The sequence below is a fragment of the Barbus barbus genome, assembly GCF_936440315.1.
Source record: "Barbus barbus genome assembly, chromosome: 8".
Lineage (NCBI taxonomy): Eukaryota > Metazoa > Chordata > Actinopteri > Cypriniformes > Cyprinidae > Barbus > Barbus barbus.
Genome location: NC_136736.1, coordinates 1,455,950 through 1,480,734, shown reverse-complemented (window position 1 = coordinate 1,480,734; position 24,785 = coordinate 1,455,950). Strand labels below are relative to the sequence as shown.

Here is a 24,785-nt window from a genome sequence, read left to right as displayed (position 1 = left end):
ACAGCTGCCAGTAGATTACCGTTTTTTTACAGGGAAATTTTTTACAGTGTACAGTAGCATATATGTATATATCCCTCTATAGGAGTAATTGTGAATTTACAGCTTAAAAAAAATAATTGATATTATATTTTACATATATTTAGGAGTAAAATCATATTCCAAAATTAGTTTTCTTCATCTGACCTTTGACCCTTTTTTTAGAGATCCGTCATTTATAACTGACGTTGTCCCATTAGGGTAAATTAGTTTTGCCAAATTGTCTGAAACTTCACACACAGTCAAATGCTTTTTCACTATCTTAAAAAACGCAAAGAAAGTATTGGTCTTACAGTTATAAGGAATTAATTTTAAATCTACTGTCCTTAATGCATATTTTATACATTAATTTTTAGAACCCTTATTCTAGACACACACAGACCTCAAGAACCAGCAGCATATGAATCTCAACAATGGTGACAATCAACAAAATGCTTCATGCTGCAATGCATGCTGGGTAACACCATAGTAAAAACTCCCATCATGCACTGCAGCATGAATAATTATTGTCACCACTGTTGAGGATCATATGGTAAGCGTTCATGTCTAAAAGCCTAAGCTATTACGCCTTTTTTTTTTTCAAATGTTTAAGCAATAAGGTGGCATTGTTTTTAACATCACTTTTTTCACAGATCAGTAATGGCTGAATGTCAGGTGACAAATCAAAGAGAAACCTTCACGATGTTCATTCAAGTGATTTAAAAGCAGAAAGTGTAGACTCATTTGGTTCCTCAAGCTTTTAATTCAACAAAGCACTAATGTTGTCTGTGACACACTATTGCAATTGCTTAAAAGCATATTACGCCGAGTCATTAAAAGGGTCAAGAGCACAACTAAAGCAAACACTGATCTCCATGATGGTGGCATCATTTTAACCAATAAAACATCAACATCGGATCCTCTGTAATTCTCAATAACAGCAGGTGTTTATTAATAATGCACCATCATCATTTAATTAGTCACTTAATTATCTCATTAACTTTAACTCTTTGAGGACTTGGGATTTGACTTGAGACTTGCTTGTGACTTGAAAGGAATGTCTTGGTTCCTCCTCTGGTGAAATCAGCTGCTGAGATCATGGGTGGAATAAACATATAGCAGGACTTTTACTTTCTGACCCCTGGACTATCCAGCTCTGTCTGTAATATATCTGCTTGTTTTACACTCTTTGGCCAGCAGGTGGTATTGTGAGCAAATGAAGCCTCCAGAAATGAACCCTTTTGTGAAGCACTTGGCTGAAAAGCTTAATGCTTCATGAAGCTTCATTTCACATCACTAACACACAGTATATGTATGTCCCAGCAACCTAACACCACACTCGGGTCACAAATAATTCACCCCATTTTAGATAAAAAAAATATTTTAAATTATGAACTATTTGTAATGGAGAGAAACGTAATATTAAGCTGTGACTAATATTGTTATAGCAGTGTGTCTTGCTATGACAGATGTTGTCTACTTGGTAAAACACTACATTATCCCTTACTTTAATTTATGGGAAGCTACCAGCAACTAGTCTGCAGTAATAGAAAACAAGCTATTGACAAAGTTAATGCTCACAGTCACAGAGTAACACAATCTCAGATTTACACAGAGGAGAGAACACTTTTTGTGCTAGTCATCTTGTAAGTGTCACGACTTTTGCAATTTGTCGCATTTTAATGTGTAAATAACATATTTCTCTCACTCTAACAGGCCTGAGGATTGTGCTGCTGGGATTACTTTCAACAGGAAAAAGTTCAGCTGGAAACACCATCCTGGGCAGAAAAGCAATCCAAGCAAGTCCTGTGTCAGCAACTAAGAGCTGTGAGAAACAAACAGCAGTGGTTTCTGGGAGAACGGTCTCAGTAATAGACACTTCAGGACTGGTAGATCGTTTGTTGTTCATGGATCATCTCTGAAATTAAGAAAAGTTTGGAAATGTCTGCTCCTAGTCCACGCGTTTTTCTGCTGGTTATTAACCTGATAGGATTCACAGAGGAGAGGAAGAACACAGCTAAATGGTTTCAGGACAACCTTGAAAGAAATGCTTTAAATCACACAATCGTTCTTTTCACTCATGCTGACTGGATGAATCTGCTGATAGATGAACCTTTGATTGAGTATATAAAAAAACACAGTGCTCTAAAATCACTGATTGACAGCTGTGGTGGCAGATATCACTCATTTGACAATGCAAAAATGCAAAACCGCGTTCAGGTCTTAGAGCTGCTGATGAAAATTGATGAAATGCTGGAGAAAAATGGAGGGACACCCTAAGTGACACTAATGAGAACATGATCTGCCAGAGAACAATGCCATTCATTCCAGGTAAAGATTTGATGGAAAGAAACACAAGATCATGACGAAGGTATATTATTATGAATGCCTGATCTACCTTGACTCTAAAACAAGGGGTTTCCAAACCTGTCCTAGAAACCCCAGCACTGCACATTTTCTGTGTCTCCCTTTTCTGAAACACCCAGTTTGGGTCTTGCAGTCACTAATGAGCTGAGGAGGTGAATCGGGCGTGTTCAATTATAGGAAAACGTGCAGTGCTGGAGGCCCTGGGACATGTTTGAAATACCCAGCTCTAAAACACAGTTGTTATCATTGTTAGAAATCACGGTCCCACTTTATATTAGGTTGCTTTAACTACTATGTACTTACATTTAAATTAATAATTTGATACAATGCACTTATTGTGTACATACATGCTTTTACATTGTACTCACATTTTTTAAAAATACCTATATTTAGTTACATCTGTAATTAATTTCTGTAATTACATTTATAATTACACTGTTGACCCATCCCTTACACCTTAACCCACCCTTAAACCAACACATACCACCAAACCTGTCCCTAACCTTACCCGTATCCCACCTCAATAGCAGCAAAAGTGTTTTACAATACAATATGACCACAATAAGTGCATTGGCCTTATTTTTTTATGTAAGTACATAGTAGTTAAGGCCACATCACCCTACTTCATAGTCTTTTTGTTTGCGCCAAACAAATATTTAGGAGGATCTATTGACAGAAATACAATATACACAACTATGTTTTCAGAGGTGAATAAAGACCTTACAGTATATGTACAGTTATGTTTTTATTATCTTAATAAACTATTTCTATCTAAATACACTTCGGGTGCCCCTTAAACAGAAGGCACTATTTTGTAGCACCATGCTTTTACATTTAATAGCCCTAAATGGACAAACGCGTTTCATCACTATGTTGTTCTTGCATATAAAACACTGACACAAAGATGAACACGTAACAAATATATTCTCAATAACATAATCTTCCACCTTGAATATGTGATGCAGTTGTTGTGTCATGCTGGTCTATCTCTATTTTTCTTCATATTTTGGCCATAATAGCCGTTGATGGCAAACAGATTATTTAAGTCTAATTTTCAGACACACGCTAAAACGATTCATTATTGGCAGCCAACCCTCATACCTTGAGCTGATCGCCTGGTTAAAACAAATAACTTAAAACGTGTTACAGAGCCACAGCCTTTACCTTTTTGAGGGAGGTAAACTCACAAAGCCAGTTATGACTCCACGTTAAAAATAAAAACAAGTAAACAACATGAATATATGTGTTCGCAGAGAACACACAAAATGACTGATGGACAGAAAGCTCTCTAAATTATTAATATTGACAATGGAAAACTGCAAAATGCCATTTAAACATTTTTTTTATTCTGAAATCATGTGTCTTTTTAACATTGTTTTATTTGATAAGCACATATATTTAGGTCCAGCCTAATAATATTAATAATAATAATTATAAACAGTACAAATTATATATTATAGTTATCCACTGTTATTGTTATAGTCTGTAGTATTTAAGAAAATACAAATATTCAATATTTTGCAACTATTTGTGTTCATATGCTTTGCTGTTGGATGTTCTTTATCCTTCAAGCCGACTTTTAGCTACCGCTGCAGCTGCTAGCACTCCTATGAAGAAAACAAGCATTCCTTTCAGCCAGTTTGATAGGTTTTCTTTGACTATCTCCTCTTTCTCGCTGTCAATCTCTTCCTGATATTTCACGAATGTCTCACTGGTGTAGTGCTTCCCTTCATTTCTCTCCACCATCTTCTCAATCTTCTCCAGCAGTTCAGTGACCTGAGAGTGATTCTCTAAGTTCTTGTTGCTGAACGAGTGAAATCTGCCATCAAACCTCTCAGTAAATGCCTGTAGATCTGGAGTGTCTCTGACATACTGATCTAATGAGTTTCCCCTCAGATGATCAGCGTGAGTGAACAGAATGATAGTGTGATGTAAAGCATCTTCTCCAATGTTCTCCTGAATCCATTTCACTGTGTTTTTCTCATCTTCGGTGAATTTCTCGTCCAGTCTGATGACCAGCAGAAACACATGTGGACCAGGATCCGTCATCTCTACACACTTTTGTATTTCAGCCTGCATTTGGTCTCTTGTCATTGATGGATCAAACAGTCTTGGAGTGTCGATCACTGAGATGTTTCTTCCACACACATCTGCTTCGTGTTTCTCACAGGTTTGACTGCTTGATGGGAGACTTGTATTGGTTTTGAATGCATCTCTGCCCAGGATGGTGTTTGCTGTCGAGCTCTTTCCAGATCCACTTTTGCCAAGAAGAACAATCCTTAGATCAAACACTGTAAAGAGAAGCAGTTTACTAACAACATACCATGTTAAAAAGAGATGTAAATGATCAAATACACAATATATAAGTTATAAACTGCTAAATATTTACCTTTTATTAAATGATTTTCTGGTGTCTCTTTCCTCTCCTGCCTGATCAAACACGTTTCATGTCTTTGGTTGCTTTGATTTTCTTCTGGAGATCCTTTTTCTCTCTCATTTGGTGCTCTTTGGTCTTTCTGAACAGTGTTTTCTATCTCCTCTTCTCTGATCGGATGCTCTGCTCTGTTGTCTTCTTCTCTGTTCTTCTCTTTCTCTTGACTTGTTATTTGTTCTTCTACACTGATCTTCTCTTTTCCATCTTTTTGCTTCGTCCTCGTCTCATCTTGACTATTCTTCACATAGACCTCTTTAACATAATGTTCTTGCCCGTTCTTCCTCACAACTTCATCGATATTCTCTAACAGGCTTGCGATCTGTTTCCTGTCTTTCTTGTTTTTATGAATGATCACATGACATTTCTGTTCGCAGAAGCTCAGGAGTTCTCTAGTTTTTCTGTCCAGCCTGAACTCAATCCATTCTCGTTTGGACATCGCCTCTCTTCCCGTGAACAGCACCATGGTGAACCTGAAAGCGTCCTTTCCAAAGTGCTCAGAAATCTTTTTAACTATCTTTACCACGTCTTCTATGAATCTGTCAAGTCGGATGACGAGCAGGAGCACATGAGGACCAGGATCAGAGAGATACAGACTCTTCATCATCTGCTTCTTCATTCCTTCATCAGTCAGATGAGTGTTGAAGAATCCTGGAGTGTCAATAACGGAGATGTTTCTGTCTTCTACTCTTCCTCTCTGTAGCTCAGTCTCTTTGGTTGTGCTTTCTTTAAATGCCTCTCGACCCAATATTATGTTGCCTATTGAACTCTTTCCAACTTCACTTCTTCCGATTAGCACCATACTCAGCTCTTGTACAGCAGGTGGTTCATCGGACTCTGGGAAATAGTAAGAAATAAACATTAGACATAATAGTAAGAAATACATGTTATAGATACCATAAGGTAGTATAGTAGAAAACATCAATACCAATAGGCTTCCAACAGTGGGTGTATTCTCTTAAAGACACAGTGTCTTAAATACCAACACATGATCCACAAACATTACACAAGGAACTAAGGTATAAAATAAAGATGCGAAAATTGAAAATTATATATATATACTGTATATATAAAACTCAAAATATGAGAAAATATGACATCAGTACATTATGGCCCATGTATAGTAACACCAATTGACAAGAAAATACACTTCAAATGTGAAGTAATAATATGTTTGATTAAATATATATCTTTTTTGGGCTTTTTTTAATTGGCTCTTGTAAACTTTGACTTTAAAAAAAAAAAAAATAAATAAAAAAAAAAAAAACAGTTGTCAAAAAAGTTTGATAATTTGACTCTAAATAATTTATAATGATAATTTGAAGCTAAAATGACACATCTAAAAACACACTGATCGTATCAGAAACATAATAACTACAATGACAGATCACAAACGTGATAACCTGGCAGCACACAGATACTCATGCTGTGTATGTAATAGTCTACTATTTTAGCTACTAACTCAACATTTGGATACATTTTGATTCCATTTTATTGTTTATGTGAAGATATACAGTATATATTCAGAAATCACCCATTTTAACTGTGTATAACACATGATTGTCATTGAGATCAGCTACAATCTTAAACAGGTTTTGTCATGTATGTTTCTCTAAGATTCTCTACAGTGACTTTCATATCAGTTTTCTATAATTATAGCACATAGAGTCAAACATACCTGTGTGTTCTGGATTCATTTCTCTGTTGATTTGGCTGATGTATGTTAGTGTCTCAGCAGTAGTTCAGTATCTCAGTGTGAATCCAGTGAGAGACTGAAGGTATTTGAGCTTGAACTGTTGTGCCAGTGAAACTCCCTCTATTGTGATCAACTAATGACAAAGTGACTAATACTGTGGCATGTGATTGAAAGACTTACTGACACACTTTTTTTTTCTTTTACAAAACCACATTTGAAGGTAATTTTAATAGAGATGGGTGATTCAAGAAAATACCTTTTTTATTATTTTTATTATTAATTCTGTCAATTTCATCAGCAGTAACTGAAACTGAATTTTTAGTGATCACAGAATAACAATGAAAATGAACATTTTACAGTTTGGTCACTGTGTTCATCTTTATAGTCAAAGTTCAGATCTCTGAACAGTAATTTCAGTCACAGAATGAAATAAAAGCTGCTGAATACCAGACGTCACTGATTTATTTTCTTTCTTTCAGTGCTCCACCCTTTAGCACGTTAAACCTGTTGAACAAACACACTGAACAACGTCTGAAGAGTCTTTGACATCAGTAGGAGTTTACTGACGTTGCAAAATGCACTGAAAAAAATAAATGAATCAAAGTTGTAAACAAAAAGGATATCAGAGCATGTTTTACAAGAAAATAGTATTTCTATTTAAACATTTACCCCCGGTTTCACAGACAGGGCTTAAGCCTAGTCCTAGACTAAAATGTAATTCTGAGCTGTTTCAAGTGAAATAAACTTGCACTGACTGATCTTAAAATATATCAGTGCCTTTGTTTTGTCTCAAGATGCACACCAGTAATGTTTTTTCTAAGGCATGTTAATAAAAATGACTAAAATGTCCTAATTGAACTATGGCCTAATCCTGGCTTAGTCTAAGCCCTGTCTGTGAAACCGGGCCTTTATGTTTAATTTAATTTTGTTACGTGCCTATTTCAGTGTGCATTCAAAGTAAATATTTTAGACATAAAAAATGCAGAAAAAAATGTGAAAAAAAGAAACATTTCATTCTGTTACATGTTACATGCAAACCTTTTTTTTAAATCACATTTCCCACCAAAAGATGGCACCATAAAAGCAAAATAATAGCTTAAATTCAGATAAATCCAGATCCTGACTGAGATCCTGAATCCACATCCTGCCTGGATAGCATGGCAGAGCAAAACCTAAAACATCTATTAAAATACAAAGTCAGAAAACAATATATTAAGAATCAAAAGAACTGCTGATTGTTTATGTTCCTAATACCTGAGTTAATTATGAATGCCTTGAGTGTGGATTTTTCATCTCTTTATGAAATAATCTGAGTTGACTGATTGGATTGGGACTGGTCTGGGGCGGGTTTCTCTTACTGCATTCTTCATTTGAATGCTTCAACATCATTGCCCAGGTACTTTATCTCCATATCTAAGCACCGCCTACTAAAATGCATGTAACATGCAAATCAATACTTTAGACTTTGATGACTTAGACAGTCTGTAGCACAGTCAGTCTTAGCACTTTTTTGAGTGTTGGTATAGTTTTACATATCTATCGTAAAACAGTTACTTAATATTACCCCGCACTCTTTCACAATTTGTGTTCGGCTTCTTTGATTTGATTGGTACTTTAAAGACATCTCTGCCCAGTATCATGTTTCCTGTTGAACTCTTTCCTGATCCAGTTTTACCCAGAAGAACAATCCTCAGGTCTCCTTCCACTGTGAAACAAGATTAACATAAACTATTATTTGGAAATCTCCTCAACAGTTCACTGATTATGAAATCTTGATTTAATATACAAATAAAGGCTTTCAATTACTTTTATTCATTTACAGAGTAAACAGGACACTTTTATAGATTTTCTGTTTCCTGAGATCTTCCTGAACTGTCGCATCCTTACCTCTTAGATAATGTGTTTTCTTTAGGTGGATCTCATTGCTGTAGTTTTGTCCTCCATTGTTCTTCATCATTTCATCAATGTCCTTTATGACTTTATGACTTGATTCAGATCACATTCATCTTTGCTGTTCATTGCATGAAATCTTCCCTCAAAATAGTTCAGCATTTTCTGTTTCTTCACTCTCAATGACTTGAATAAATTCTCTTTTGGAGACTTTTTCTCGTCCAATAAACAGCACCATGGTGAATAAATCTGCTTCTTCTCCAAAGTTCTCCTGAATTTGCTGGACAATGTTCCTCTGCTCCTCTCTGAAGGTCTCCTGGTTGATGATGAGCAGGAACACGTGAGGACCAGGATGAGAGAAATACAGACTCTTCATCATCTGTTTCTTCAGCTCTTCATCAGTCAGGTGAGTATCGAAGAATCCTGGAGTGTCGATGATGGAGATGTTTCTGTCTTCTACTCTTCATATCTGTTTCTCACTCTCTCTGGTTTTGCTCTCTTTAAATGCCTCTCTAACCCAGTATTGCATTTGCTGTGTGACTCTTTCTAGCTCCGCAGACTCCAAAAACATGATCCTCAGCTCATTTAAATCAAGTGCTTCATCGGGCTCTGAAATAAACACAGAAATAATTCTCAGAGGAAGGTTTTGGACTTAATTCTCAGTAGGTAAAAGCTAATGACTGTCACAACGAACTTTAAGAAGATGTGAAGAGTTTTAAGGAAGATTAAAATATGATTTCCCTCTCTCTCTCTGACTGTAGCCAACAGCGTTTTTTTTTTTTGTGTCTGAACTTTACTCTTGTTTGCCTGTATTTTTATTTTTATTTTTTGCATGCTTTTGTTTTATGTCATGCTAATGTGTTTTCTATATTTTGTTGTCAATATATGGAGAGAAGCCTTCAAATGAACAGTACAAAAAAAACATATACTGCTACAGCTGATCACAAAATAAAAATCATGCCAAAGTACCACCTTCTGTTAAAGAAACATTATCTTAAAATCCACACACATAAACAAGCTGCAACCCTATAGGACAAAAGGTTTGGAGAATAGATGGATGGATGGATCATCAACAGGCAGTACATTCGTAACTAAAACAGAAAATAAACACAGGAACATTTGCTATTATTGTATATTACTAAAATCAAAATGCAAGACATATGACAGTACAGTGATATCAAGATGACAGGAAAAAGACATTTCAAAGACAGAGCAGTTTCTTATATTTCTGATCAAATATTTACAAACCTTTTTATTGGAACAATGTGCACATTTAATTTATTAGAATAAATTACAGGACATAAGTGCTCTTACAAACTTTAAGCCGAAGAATTTATAATTGCTTGCTTTGACTCAGTCACGTCAGCTTAAACTGATGTGTCTAAAAACATTTAGATTTATTGATATTTACCACATTTTGTTTTAGGTAATGGCACATGGTTGGACTAGGGCATGCTTTTGTAAAAACCCATCATCAAAAAAACAAAAACAACAAAAAAAAACTTTGTCAGTCAATGAAATCCATTAATCAATGTTGTCGTAAATTCTAAGAAGGTGCTTTTTCCTGCCTGAGCCTGTTTATCTATCTTACACAGTGTTCGCAGGAATTACAAGGGAAAGCATGTGCCAATATACTGTTCTTCTCCACATAGTGACCATATCAGACAGATACAGGCACAAACCTGTATCACACTGCTTATCTCATCCTGTTAAGGTCCTCCTCCACTTGCTTTTGGGGAATACAAATGCTGCTTTCACAGCTCTTTCTCAGGCTACACAAAGAAAAGTAAGACTTGGGCCGCATACATCTGTATTATCACCTCAGCACTTGGTAAATGGCATTTCTTGCAACATTTTTAATCTTCTGTTCGATAGTATCAGTTTTATTTGCATATGACATTTGAAACTAAGCAATATCTCCTATACCTAGGTAAAAAATAAATAAACAAATACCGTAAAAGGCACAATGTTGAAGGGAATGGAGATTGGGGGCATTAGTGGCTGGATCCTTAGCATTATCGCTTGCGCTCTCCAAATGTGGTGTGGCACGGTGTTTGTTAATGCACAAATCATCACGGCACGAAGCATCTGGCAAGGTTTGTGGATGAATTGTGCTGTACAGAGCACCAGAGAGATTAATTGTATGGTCTACAACAGCATTCAGGCTCTACCGCAGGAAATTCAGGCTTCCAGGGCCATGACGGCCATTGTCGTTGTCTTGGCTTTTCTGGGAGTGATGAGCTACATCATAGGCACCAAATGCATCAAATGTATCAAAGAGGAAGCATCCAAGGCTAAAATGATGATCGTCTCTGGTGTGATGTTCATTATTGCCGGCATCCTGGAGCTAATTCCAGTGGCCTGGGTGGCACGCCTAACCATTCAAGAGATTTACAACCAAATACCAGACAGAGTTCATCAAAGAGAGGTTGGGGTGTCCATCTATGTAGGGTTTGCCGCTGTTGCTCTGATTGGAGGAGCTTTTTATTCTTCTTAAATAAAACACATAACACAATCACTAATATTTAATAGTATTTAATTGTTTGTTATTTATTTAAAAAAAAATATTTTGTTTCTCCCATCACTACTGTTTCCACAATTAATAAATTAATGTTAATGTATTAATTGTGGAAACAGTAGTTAGAGCATTAAAAATCGTACATACCCACAGAAGCATCTGTTGGGGTACAGAAACATAAGAGGGACGAAATACTACATATGCAATACCATTAACAGCCATAGGAGGGGAGCCTTTGAACACCAATACAACCAGATCCTTATTTTATGAAATTCACACATCTTTAGTCTTTAAATTAAAGTTTCTATTTAACCCTGTTACATTTGGATAGTGCAATTGCATGTCTATGTTCAAAAATGGAGGGTGACAGTTAAGGGGTTAATGAAACCAACTGGGATTCACCGCTGTGTTGCTATTTGCAAGCATGGATCAATGAGGCCAAAGGCACAGAAGAAGAGTTAGAGGCCGTGGCAGAGGGGCCTGAAGAGGAGTTTGCATGCGTGGTGGAGGAGACACAGCAAGAGGAGTAAATAGAGCTCAAGGTTCAAACGAAATCTGGGCAACAATTATTGATCGTCATCAAACATGGCTTGTCCTTTAGAGAGGCTGCAGGGTCTGTATGAATGCACAACACAGACTTTCAGAAATATACATTTTAATTTTCAGATTTTTAACCATATACGCCTTATAATAATGTCATAAGTCAGTCAAGTAAAGTACATCACACATACATCAATGTAATATTTAGGTAGAGCTGCGGGACCTGATGACAATCAAATGTGTTACACTACACGCTCATATTTGAAAGGAACATTTCTGATTTTAAAACTGATGAAAAATAATTAGTGGTTATTAGTAAATGAGTTAAAGGCACAAACTATTAAGGGTGAACAGTAAACTTTAAATATTTGTGGAAGCTTATAAATCAGTATAAAGTCTATATGAGAAAGTTAACTTTATATTAGAAATATGTGAACACTCTATTCTTAGTCATCTAAAACTTTTTCTTAAAACCATCTCCAATGCTCTGCAAATTTTGGGGGGGATTTCTTGAGCATCTTCTTGGGTTCTCCAGTCATGGCTTTGTTTAGTTTGCCACTTGCATCTTTCACGCTGTCAACAGCTTCATTCAGCATCTCGGGAACATCCTTCAGTTTTTTGATGAAATCCATGTCTTCTCGCTTTTATCTTATTTGAATTATCCTCTTGTATAATCTATATTTTAGAATAAATGTTGTTTATATATTACATATATTTATTTATAATATAAATAATATGAATATAAATATAGACATGTAAATAAATGTAAATATTTTAAATATATATACTGTGTGTATGTGTATTTATATATACATAATAAATATACACAAACATATATTATGAAAACAAAATCTTTTATTTTGGATGCGATTAATCATTTGACAGCACTAGTCTGAACCAAAATGTCAAGTCAAGTCACCTTTATTTATAGAGCGCTTTTTACAATGTAAATTGTGACAAAGCAACTGCACAATATCAAAAAAGGAAAATAGTGTGTCAATAATGTAAAATGAAAAGATTTAAAAATATATATATTTTCAGTTAAAGGCATTTCAATATTGAATTCAGTGATGTCATCATCCAGCTCAGTTCAGTTTAAATAGTGTCTTTACAATCAGGTCGATGATATCGCTTGAAATGAAGCGTCCCCAACTAAGCAAGCCAGAGGCGACAGCGGCAAGGAACCAAAACTCCATCGGTGACAGAATGGAGGAAAAAACCTTGGGAGGAACCAGGCTCATTCGGGGGGCCAGTTTTCCTCTGACCAAACAAACCAGCAGTTCAACTGCAGCAAAGTCAGATTGTAAGGGCTCAACTGGTTCCAGTGGTCTGTCCCGATGGCTATCTAAGTGGCGGGGTCCTCACTGGGGATCTGTCTCTGGCGCTCATCCAGGTGTCCGGCCTCCGCCGACGATCAGGGCCACATACATCATCTCCCGGCACCAATCCACCATCTGATCCGGAAACGGACTGAGAAATATTAGCGTAGATGCCATTCTTCTTATGATGTAACGAGTACATCATGTGTTATGGGGAGTGTTCCCGGTTCCGGTTGATCTAATTAATGCAGCCTAACAATCCTTTAACGGATTTGAATAATAGAAGTGTATTAGTGTGTTATGTGTAAGCCAGGTTAAAGAAATGTGTCTTTAATCTAGATTTAATCTGACAGAGTGTGGAAAGGAAAAGGATCTGCCGCCCGCAGTCGATTTTGATATTCTAGGTATTATCAAATGGCCAAAAAATGTGTAGCGGCCGTCTACAGTTTAGTGAAAAACTGAACAAATTCAATTTATTTGTGCAGTGACTCACATTGTGTGACTGAATGAGAGCAAATTCAACATAGTTCAGGTGTATTTACAATAAAATCTTTATTTGGCCTAAAAATGCTATTTACATTTTTCACTTGATGATTAGATTACAAGTCTCACTTACTCAATAACACAGGCATGCGATATCATCTGATATAAGAATTATATAGAAATGCTATAATGTTGTGTTATTGCACACACAAAATAAATCTTTCCATAGAAGTGATGAACATCTGAAAGCATTTCTGCTCTAACGTGTCTTGACAGATACTGTGCAGTGTGTGCTTTCTGAAGAAAAACATTTTATTTTCATTTGAATTTGAACTTTTTCCAGTATCCAAACACTGAAAACAGAAAGACCAGAGACAACTCACACAAAATACAAAGTGTGTGACGTTATTTGTAAACTAATCAGTGCTGATTTATAATGTTACTATAATAATTTTAAGCAATTTGTAGAGACATCATCAAACCATGTTAATCTGGGAGTCTATGGAATGTATTCTTTTTTTCGAATGCACATTTTTCATATGCATTTGTGTCAATTTCTCAGATGTTTTATATGGGCTGTAGTATCTGCAGACTGTATTTATTCTCATTGGCAGCTGGTGGAGCTGTTTGTGCATCATCATTATGAGAGTTAAAGGTTTCTCAGAACAAAAACTTCAACTTTCATGCTTCTCAATCGCCAAACACTCTTTTATTGCCATTAACAACACCATGCACAACTTTTTCCAGCGCTTTGACAATATCTTTGGTTCCTCCGGCCACTGGAGACACCAGCAGAACAGCAGCGGTGCCGACGGCTTCAGCGGCAGAGCCCATGCTTATTCATTCAAATCTCAATTTCAAAAAATTGACCCTTATGACTGGTTTTGTGGTCCAGGGTCATATTTCAGAAGGGAACATTAAAGGTGGGAAATGTTAATTAAATCTTAAAAGTTATGCAAATGTCTGTAATGCGTATAAATGTTCATGTTCGTATTCGTTCGTGTTCGTTCACACTCACAAAAATGTCTATGAAATGTGTGTGTGTGTGTGTGTGTGTGTGTGTATGTGTGTATGTATATATACATGTGTGTATATACTGAAGATAAAATGTATCACAGTTTCAACCAAAATATTGCTAATAATCAGAAATATTTATTGAGCAGCAAATCAGCATATTATCATGATTTCTGAAGGATTATGTTTTTTAAATTCTGATAATATTTCACAATGTTACTGTTTTACTGTATCTTTATCAAATAAATTGTGCCTTTCAAAAACACAAAATAATTCTACTGACCCAAACACTGAACAGAAATATATAATCATACATACTGTACTAAAATAAAGAAAAAATAAAAAAATTAAATAAATAAATAAAAATGAACATATGGGTGATTATGTTAGCAATAGGCCTATTTGATATGTCCTTTTATAAGATAAATGACACATAATCACAGAAAGAATTTGATTCTTTTATTTTTTATTTCATTCAATTTGATTTCAACATATCATAGATTTCTTACCGTCAGCAGACCTCCTCTCAGGAGCTGAAAGAGTCTGTAAAGTTGTTTTTAAAGACCTGTGATGTCAATCAAAATGAGCATTTGTGAAATAAACTTACTATACATGTTAAACATGCTGTACACCTACGAAACATGACAGTCAAATGTCACCAAAAAGACTGTCGATACTAACTTGAGGTCGCAGATGCTGTTGAAGTTAATGTTTATCAGCTGAGCTTCTTTAAATCAATGTTGAGAGCCTCTCAGACATATGACATATATTTATATTCACTTTCTTCAAGACGCTGTTTCACACAGTTAAGGCAGATGTCAATATGTTGTAAGTGCTGCTGAAGTTACCTCATTTAGAGCTCTGGTATTATGAAAAAAATATAAATATATATATTTTTTTTTTACAAGGAAGTCATAATCTGTCCCCAAAATCGCTCCCATATCATTTTTGAAATACTAATGTTTATTGTTTTATATCCTTTGGTTTTGCTGTTGGATGATATTTTGTCCTCTGTTATCAAAACTAAAATTAAGATAATATTTTTACTGTATTTTTATCTAATAAATACAGTCTTTCAGTAACATAAACTAATTCTATTGACCCAAACATTAAACAGATGTATACTTGATGTACTAATTTAATGCTTCAGGTGTGTGTTCACAGTGTGTGTGTGCACTTGGATGGGTTAAATGCAGAACCAAATTCCAAGTATGGGTCTCCATACTTGGCCACACACACTTTACTTTCACTTTCACTTTAATAAAGACATTCTTGGCCATCTAACACTAGCACTATATCTTTTCCTTTTCTATTCGACTTGTTTTCATTTCATTTATTAAAACTACATTTTTAAAAAACCCTTGAAAAAAATAGCGTTCTCTATTCTATTACTATTCTACCTACACGTTTTCCTTATTTATTATACAAAAAAAAAGATCCTCTAACACTAGCTCACTCTATTCTATTTACTATAAGATCACATCTTATCACAGACAAAGCCACTGACATCACATACTTTCACTGTTCTTCGTGTTCTGACTGGGGCCGGTTGTATAAACTTGTCAAGACTATTACGACTGTCTTAGACTGATAGTTGCAGTTCTTCAAGGTATTCGAGCTTAGTTTTCAGAAGTAGACCAATACTGACTGGAAAAAAATGATGTCAAATCCTAAAGAAAATATTTGATGATTTACTTGCCTAGTTTAAGCATTTTATGCAACCGGCTCCAGATATCACATGACACCTAACTAAATACTGAGCAGTCTGAGTTTTCTACACTGTGTTTGTAATGGCAAATTGTACATACATTTTTCTCATAGAAATTCTATTAACATTTTGGGAAATGCACTTGTAATGACAGAACCTAAAGGCATGGGTGAAGGTATAATTTGTGTAGGTCTTTTACTTGCACTTCTGCAAAGTTTACTTAATTTATTAGGATTTAGTTTCGATTTGATTTTAGTTCCATGTTTAATCTGACTCTGATTTCAATTGATCATTATTTTTACACTGTATTTCTAATTAAGAACTGATCACAAATAATGGTTATTCATTCATTTAGATATTCAAATATTTTGAATATCCCATACTTTCAATTATTTCTTCATCCGGAGCCCAATGTCGAATTCGAGTCTCACACATGGCCGTACATGAATCTCACGATCACAAACTTGCCAGTCTGAGTTATTCAGAGGGTGTAGGTTGACTAATATCTTTAAAACTGCTGCCTACTGCTTGCTTTTCAAAAAGTGTAGTTTACTAAGTCATTTCCCATACAGCTCGCTGAATCAGCGATAGACAGAAACCAAAAGATCACAGATGAAGTGCCTACTGCTCCACTCATCCGAGCGCCTTCAGTTGGACCTATCCTGACATCAGCCTCCACATGATCAATCATTTCAGGACAGTTCGGAATAATAAATAAAATGTAACATTATATTTTCAGGTAAAATGTATAATGCCAATTACATAATTAAACAATTAGAAGCCTGAGATAATGCAATTGTGAATCACATAGCCACATGGCAACTCTGTGCTCCTGGACTTGGATCAGTGCAGCTAACTGGGAAAGACATAGGAGACAAACAAATTCAACATAGTTACACACGTAACTTGAAATTGCTGAATAATTCCAGTGTTACAGTTATTCTAATTTTACACAAGACACATGGTCTAGATTGCATAGCATTTACAACCTTTGCATTTTCTTGTTTTGTGGCATGGGATCTGTTTTCAAGTGAAGTGAAGATACTTCAGTTAAGCACTAAGCATTCGAACACTGAAAATAGAGGAAGCAGAGACCATTTTCACAAAAGACAAAATGTGTGACATATAGTTTAATTAGAATAACTGTCATAAATGTGAAACAATCAGTGCTGATTCATGATAGTACAATAATTTGTAGACATCGTCAAACTATTACTTGTGAGTGTATAAAATATTGTCATTTTCACATGCATTATATTTTTTCTTATTAATTGTGTCAAGTTTTTCTGATGATTCTCAGGTCAGAGTTACTGCATGGTGCTTTGAGTGTTAAAGGTTTATTAGAACAGTGTGTTTAACTTTTAATTATTCCTAGTCATCTAAAACTTTTGTAACACCGTCAGCCACACTCTGCACGACTTTTCCTGGTGCTTTGACGATCTCTTTGGTTCCTCCGGCCACCGCGCCGGTCACTGGAGACGCCAGCAGACTGAAGACGGCATCCACTCCTTCACCGGGTGAGCTGGCGCTATCCATTTTATTTGTGGCTTCTTTAATGCTGTCAGCGGCTCCTTTCACCATCCCCACCGGGACGTCCACCACAGCTCTGACCACGCCCACCGTTCCTTCCGCCACGCCCGACGCCAGCGCACCCACCGCTTTGAAGAAATCCATGCCTGCGAGACAGCATATTGTAGCTGTTTATTACTTTGATCTACTACAACATTGTTGTCCCTGTTTTGTTCACCCTTTTGAAGTCCTGGAAATATCAGGGAGTTAATTGAATCCTAATCTTAAAAAGCTGGAAATTTGAACATTTTATAGTCAAAAGGGTAAAAATTGCATGTGCATTTTACTTAAACTCCTTAAAATTACAAAGAAAATGATCTAGACCAGGGGCGCGTCAAGTGATCACAAGCGAGACTATGGGTGCTCCAGAGCGGGAACAAAATGTCAAAAACAAAAACAAAAAGCATCAAAATTATATCAAAAACAAAACAAAAATATTTTAAAAAACACCAAAGCTTATCAGCCCAAGCAGGCCTTCATCAGGGTGTGTTCATCTACCTGACCAAGGCCTGCTTGGGCTGATACGTGTTGGTGTTTTTTTAATATGTAGGTCTGTCTAATAAAAGTTTTTGTACTTCGCTTGCTATTTTTTTGTTTTGTAATGGAATCCACTTATTATTTTTGTCCTTAAAATTAAAATTTAGATTTTTATGTGCATATGTATAAATACAGCCTACATATAAACAATTTAGAGTGTTAAATTCATGAACATATACATATGTGACCCTGGACCACAAATCACAAAAAAAGTTTGAAAAAAAAAAAAAATTTTTTGAGATTTATACTGAACAAATTAGCTTTCTATTGATGTATGGTTTGTTAGGAAAGGACAACATTTGGAAAAATCTGGAATCTGAGGGTGCAAAAAACTGAAAATACTGAGAAAATTGCCTTTAAAGTTGTCCAATTGAAGTCCTTAGCAATGCATATTACTAATCAAAAATTAAGTTTTTATATATTTACGGTAGGAAATTTACAAAATATCTTCATGGAACTTTTTCATCTTTACTTAATATAATTTTTGGCATAAAAGAAAAATTGATAATTTTGACCCATAAAATGTTTTGTTGACTATTGCTACAAATATACCTATGACTACTTTTGTGGCCCAGGCTCACATATATGTAGCCAACAATGTACTTTATTTAATTATGAATGCATAATTTTCATATTTGGGCGAGCTATCTCTTTGAACACCAAGTGTTAAAATCAAGATTTTCTACCTTGACCAGACAATCTCTTGAGAGTTGAAAGAGTCTTTTAAAGTTTTCTTAAACTTGAGTACACCTGTAAATACAAAGTAAGTAACTATTGATTGTAAACATGCTGTGATGTATGGAGAGTCAGTACACACCTGAGGTGACAGATGATGTTGTTTGTCAGATGAGCTTCTTCAGATCAGTGTGGACTGGTGCTCAGATCATCTCAGGGGGGTTTATATATTCATTGGAAGAACGGAAATCAAACAGTGGGAGTTATTATGTACCTTTGTTTGGAGTTGAGTTTTGGACGAGGCTGTGAACCATTAACCCATGCAACTGTAAGGCTCTCTGTCAATGTTTTAGAGAAGAAACAGCAGCAGCTCTGATTGGATGAATTAATTTTCAGTTTATGAGTACATGCCCATCAAAACCCCTGAATCGTTTTATTTCTTGTTGAGAGAGCATCCACATCAACATTAGCTTATCTGCTCACGTTTCTAAAATGCACATGGCAGTTTTTCTGGCATCAGGCTCCAGTAGATCTTGCTTGAAGAACATGCTAAGTTTGAATGATGAAAATAAGCATGTTAATTCATTTGTGAGGGAAATAACTGAACTTAAATTCATTTTCACTTTCTGTTTGAGTGCTGCTCTTTCAACTAGTTAAGGCTGATAAGAGGGAGTGGTAAACTCTTCTGAAGTGTTATCTCAGATAACAAGTAACCACTGAAACAATTGCAAGTGAACACTGATGCAACAGCATTAATAGCATTGAATTAATTTTGCAATGTAATGTTGTTTCAACATCACGTTTGCACCCACATTTAAAAAAAAAATAAAAATAAAAATAAAGACACCTTCCCAGTAGTTAATTTGCTTCTTTTTTTTTTGGCTGCAAGTGGTCCAGAGGGTTGAGTTAAACATCTGGCTTAGATCAGACCACTGCCTCTTTTCCTTTCTCTGAAATCTGAAAAAGAACGCATGATTTCACCAAAGAACAAGTCGATACAATATGGTCACATTCAGGTTTACTTACTTTTTCCAACGGCTCAACACACAAAATTACATCTTGTGATTTATCATAAAATAATTGATTCTATCGTCATTTAACTGATAAACATTTGTACCTGTAAGAGCTATAGAAGGAGTGTCCAGTTTCCCTCCTGATTTATCTCTGAAGCCTAATAAAACACTCCTGAAACAGTGGTAACAGGCTAAACTGAAACAAGTTTTAGCTGCATCAGTGCGTATAAATCATTTCCTGATGAAGCGGTAATCAAGGGTCAAGAGATAAGATAAAATCCCCAGTAAGCTGATTATGCTGTTAAATGTGACACGGTGTATAATCGGTGTCATTTTCATCAAGGTTATCATTTATTTAATTGTCCTCATCTGCATAAACTCCTCCCACTAAAAGAAGGAAAGCAAACCCTGAGTAATAGGTGCCAGCATGCATGTGCCAGCACGCCAACTATAGTCTATGTATGACAGTGAAGCCTATGAGCCTATTGTGGCCTAATGGCTAGAGAGTTGGACTTGTAACCTGAAGGTCGTAGGTTCGAGTCTCAGGTCCGGCAGGGATTGTAGGTGGGGGGAGTGAATAGCCAACACTCTCTCCACCCTCAATACCACGACTGAGGTGAGACCCTTGAGCAAGGCACCAAACCCCCAACTGCTCCCCGGGCGCTGCAGCATTAGCTGCCCACTGCTCCAGGTGTGTGTTCACGGTGTGTGTACACTTGGATGGGTTAAATGCAGAGCACCAATTCAGAGTATGGGTCACCATACTTGACCATACACCACTTCCCTTTCCCTGTATTTCCTCTAAAATCTTCTCAAGTTTTCTCCCATAGCAAACTGAGGTAAGAAAGTTATTTCTGTAATATAAATGTCAGTAATTACATTATATTTTACAATAGCATATTATATAGGCTACATTAACTATAGACCTACAAAACCAAACATTTTGGCCTGTGAAGGACTAATTCTCCACTATGCAGCTTTCTAATTGAGAAGTAGTCCTATCCATTGTCTTATTAACATCTTGCTGTTTGGAGAAGCTCCAAGTGTTCTTGCATGTTGATAACTCTCTGAAATTGTTCCTCTGTGAACGCATTTCCAAGTCCTTGAGTTTACTCTTGTTTTGTTATTTCCTTTTGCCATTGTCTGTGTCAGTGTGAGTCTCGCCCAAATCCTGTTTGTTCAGGCTTCTGTCATGATATTTATAGAGCTGAAATAGATAAGTTCATGGCTACAACATTGTTTAGAAATATAGCTGCAAGCAGCGATTACAGAGGTTCAAGCGCTTAAGGCAATTAAGCATGTAAGGAAAAATACATTATAATTTTTTTTAGCAAGGCTGCACCCACCTAAATCAATTATTTAAAAAAAAAAAAAAAATTTTTTGGCAAATCTAGGTAATTTACCACAGAAATATTATGTTTTGTTTTTTACGTTTATGAATAACGAAAATTTCGGACGGACATTTCAGGCTCAGTGTGCAGTGACCTTAAAGTCCGAGTTTTGGACGAGGCTGTGAACCATTAACCCATGCAACTGTAAGGCTCTCTGTCAATGTTTTAGAGAGAAGAAACAGCAGCAGCTCTGATTGGATGAATTAATTTTCAGTTTATGAGTACATGCCCATCAAAACCCCTGAATCGTTTTATTTCTTGTTGAGAGAGCATCCACATTAACATTAGCTTATCTGCTCACGTTTCTAAAATGCACATGGCAGTTTTTCTGGCATCAGGCTCCAGTAGATCTTGCTTGAAGAACATGCTAAGTTTGAATGATGAAAATAAGCATGTTAATTCATAAGCATGTTAAATTCATTTTCACTTTCTGTTTGAGTGCTGCTCTTTCACCTAGTTAAGGCTGATAAGAGGGAGTGGTAAACTCTTCTGAAGTGTTATCTCAGATAACAAGTAACCACTGAAACAATTGCAAGTGAACACTGATGCAACAGCATTAATGGCATTGAATTAATTTTGCAATGTAATGTTGTTTCAACATCACGTTTGCACCCACATTTAAAAAAAAATTAAAAATAAAAATAAAGACACCTTCCCAGTAGTTAATGGGAAGGTGTCTTTATTTTAGGAATAACAAAAATTTCGGACGAAAATTTCAGGCTCAGTGTGCAGTGACCTTCAGTGTGCAGTGACCTTAAAGTCCGAAATTTTCGCATTTTAAAAAAACAAATATGACCTCACATTGTATCAATCACATTTGCACACTGCCTCCGACACTTTCGTCCGTCAAAAAACATTTGGATCAGGTTAGCTTTTCTGCATTTTCGCATCCGTAGTATGCACTTTGATAGGAAAGGATGGGGAATACAAAAAAACGATATGTAGGTGATGTTCTTTCATCCATGCCGAGATGTCCACCAGGCAGCCTGAGATCCGTGCAGCTACCGTTGGGTCATCTGGTTGAAAAGAGAGATAAAGCTGTGTCTCATCGGCATAGCAGTGATAGGAGAAGCCATGTGCATGTATGATGAGACCCAGCGATGTAGTGTATGTGGAGAAGAGGAGGGGTCCAAGAACCGATCCCTGAGGAACTCCAGTGACCAGTTGATGTGGTTTGGATACCACCCCTCCCCAGGCCACCCTGAAGGATATGTGCTTAATATGTGCTTAATATTTTATATGTGCTTAAATGCCTTAAAGCACATGATCCCCTGTAATTGCTGCTTGCAGCTATATAATTGTTAATTAAGTTTGCTAGTTAAATTAGGATTTCATAAGGTCTTACACGTACACATCATCTGCAGGCTATAATCCACAGAATTATATAGATTTTATTAGAATATATTTGAATTAAAATCCATTTCTCCCTAATTCTGTTGATAGGCCTAATTTTATCTGTCAAATAAAGTTGTCTTAGGATATGCTCAGCAAGTAAATATCATCCGTCATTAGTTCTGGCACACTTGTATATGAACTACACCCTTGTAAAATCATACCACGTATCTTATAAACGTATCTTATACTCAGTAAACTGGTTATTCATCATGATAATAAATAACCTTTGATGCTGTTGTCTGTCTGCTAAAGTGAAACGAGACATATTCGCAGAGAAAAGTGAAACTGAAAATATACAGTGCTCCACCTGACAGAAATAGCCCTGATTTACAAGAAGAGCGCTATTAACCAACAATAAAAATAAATTCTTCATAAGCTTTATATTCACAGGAAAATTTGGATTTAGGAATATATATATATATATATGTATATATGTGTGTGTGTGTGTGTATGTATGTATATATGTATATGTATATGTATATATATATATATATATATATATATATATAGCCTGTTTTAAAGCCTGTTGTCTAATCAACTCTAATTTCCCTCATATAACAGCACTCATGAAGCTCCCAGTGTAGGCTATGTCTATATTTTGAGCAAAATCAAAGTGGTGTGGGACCCGCCTGTCCTAGCTGGACAGAAACAGCTCGACACACACACAGGGGGTTTCTAACTAAGGATTTGATTACTACATAGTTACTTAGTTATTACTTAGTTACTACATCCCTTTACATAGCACAGGTATCTGCTGATTCTATGAAAAAGAGAAGAAGAAAAAAAGTATAGCACCTTCTGGGTTGTACTTATGTTCGTTTCTGGGCATGTGTGGCTAAGGTCAGAATTTTCACTAAATAGGCTACTTCCACCAAAGTCCATCCTATGCCTTCAGAACATTAAAATATATGACACAAGTTGCATGATAGTATGTCGATGGTAGCGTGAAGTTGATCAAATGTATGATAGTGAAGATTTTTATCTCCTTTTGTTCACTGAAGGCTATGTGTAATATAATTTGGGTTGGTCAAGGCATGATAAATGCCCTTCATTTATATTTAAATCAAACTAAGACCACATCTGATTACAGACAAATTCAGCACTCTTGTCAGACCTCCTCCATACCAGATATCACTGATAGCTAAATACAGCATTTGGCCTGCTTTTGGTATACTGTGTTTGTGTAAGTTTTGTAACTGTGAAAAGCAATTTTTCCACATTACAAATTATATTTTCAGCATTCAAACAATAGTGAAAAGTTGAATTAAAACATGAAAGCATAAATGCAAGTACTTGAAGTACACTCACACAAGCATCCAAAGACTTACCTCTGGCTTTTTTATGTTTATGCATTTTAATTTAGCAGCCCCTGTACAAAGTGACTTGAGAAAGTCTTCAATAGCTGGTGTTTATACAGAAACTAAAGAACAAATGCCTAATACTAAAAATCAATTTCATTATTCATGTCCTTGTGAAGAAACCACGTCTTTATGAGGAGACTTATAAACACTGGACAGCTATGATATTATAGAGTTATTACAGGTCACTGCAGAGCTTAGTATTATGAATTTAATAGCCTGTAGGATAATAATTAAATAAATAAACACTGATTTAAAAATTGCAGGTTGCAATTTTTGCACACAACAGGGCCACCTAATGTTCGAAGTGATACATTGCAGAGATCTAATCTGAGAGACTAGATAACACAAGTCAAGACCAGCATCAAACCAGAATGGAATTTTTAAGAAAAACAATCTCTAAAAATGCAAACAGAGTTACTCGAGTCCAGGCATGTTATCTGCCATCTTTAGGGTAAAAATAGAGCATTCAACATGCTTGTAATGTACAATGAATGTAAACAGAAGTTCTGCTTAACTTTATCTAGTTTGATCTCCCAGCAGCAGCCTTGACCGATCAACATCCACGAGGCTGTGTTTTGAAGAAACACTGAGTTTTTGATATCAGAGAGGATGTGAGTTTACAAGGCAGGTCTTGTCTTTATATTTTTCCCCTTTATGTTCTTTATGACCCAACAGCTGAATGAATTGCATTGAAAGTCACCGAATGTCTGAGATGTGTTGAATCGTTTCTTTCATGCTGAAGGCCGTGGATCCCCACGCAACACAGAAACTCGTATCCTCGCTGAGAGCTGTCGAGCACAATGGTGTTTTCAGCAGATGATTATACCATAATATCTCACATTAAACCCATGAATAATCATACA

The 24,785-nt window shown here is 35.9% G+C and overlaps 3 protein-coding genes across 5 annotated transcripts; 1 reads left to right on the top strand and 2 right to left on the bottom strand.

The window, feature by feature from the left end:
- Positions 1 to 3,707: 3,707 nt before the first annotated feature.
- On the bottom strand, positions 3,708 to 6,593 carry LOC306873374 (GTPase IMAP family member 8-like). The gene is made up of 3 exons (XM_079422625.1): positions 6,492 to 6,593; positions 4,772 to 5,650; positions 3,708 to 4,673 (listed from the first exon to the last, which is right to left on the bottom strand). Exons 1-3 carry the CDS (start codon positions 6,508 to 6,510, stop codon positions 3,943 to 3,945), a joined length of 1,629 nt encoding a protein of 542 aa, XP_079278751.1. The 5' UTR covers positions 6,511 to 6,593; the 3' UTR covers positions 3,708 to 3,942.
- A 3,772-nt stretch (positions 6,594 to 10,365) lies between these two features.
- Positions 10,366 to 10,896, top strand: LOC306873750 (claudin-4-like; the record flags this gene model as incomplete). Its single annotated transcript, XM_079423235.1, has 1 exon — positions 10,366 to 10,896. The coding sequence occupies one exon, from the start codon at positions 10,366 to 10,368 to the stop codon at positions 10,894 to 10,896; it is 531 nt and encodes a 176-aa protein (XP_079279361.1).
- A 6,186-nt stretch (positions 10,897 to 17,082) lies between these two features.
- LOC306874436 (uncharacterized protein) lies at positions 17,083 to 19,978 on the bottom strand. Of its 3 annotated transcripts, XM_079424483.1 has the most exons (4): positions 19,880 to 19,978; positions 19,610 to 19,719; positions 18,905 to 19,311; positions 17,094 to 17,657 (listed from the first exon to the last, which is right to left on the bottom strand). In XM_079424483.1, the coding sequence occupies exon 4, from the start codon at positions 17,653 to 17,655 to the stop codon at positions 17,353 to 17,355; it is 303 nt and encodes a 100-aa protein (XP_079280609.1). In that variant the 5' UTR covers positions 17,656 to 17,657; positions 18,905 to 19,311; positions 19,610 to 19,719; positions 19,880 to 19,978; the 3' UTR covers positions 17,094 to 17,352. The 3 variants fall into 3 exon arrangements, with proteins under 3 accessions (XP_079280610.1, XP_079280608.1, XP_079280609.1); XM_079424484.1 differs by having other exon boundaries at positions 17,083 to 17,657; positions 18,905 to 19,719; positions 19,880 to 19,973; XM_079424482.1 differs by lacking the exons at positions 19,610 to 19,719; positions 19,880 to 19,978 and adding an exon at positions 18,774 to 18,837 and having other exon boundaries at positions 17,083 to 17,657; positions 18,905 to 18,960.
- Positions 19,979 to 24,785: the final 4,807 nt, after the last annotated feature.

Coding starts and splice junctions, on each gene's coding strand:
- LOC306873374 (XM_079422625.1), bottom strand. Junction 4,674..4,771: donor AGAAAATCATTTAATAAAAG/GTAAATATTTAG, acceptor TTCTCTTTACAG/TGTTTGATCTAAGGATTGTT.
- LOC306874436 (XM_079424483.1), bottom strand. CDS start 17,655: ATGGATTTCTTCAAAGCGGTGGGTGCGCTGGCGTCGGGCGTGGCGGAA.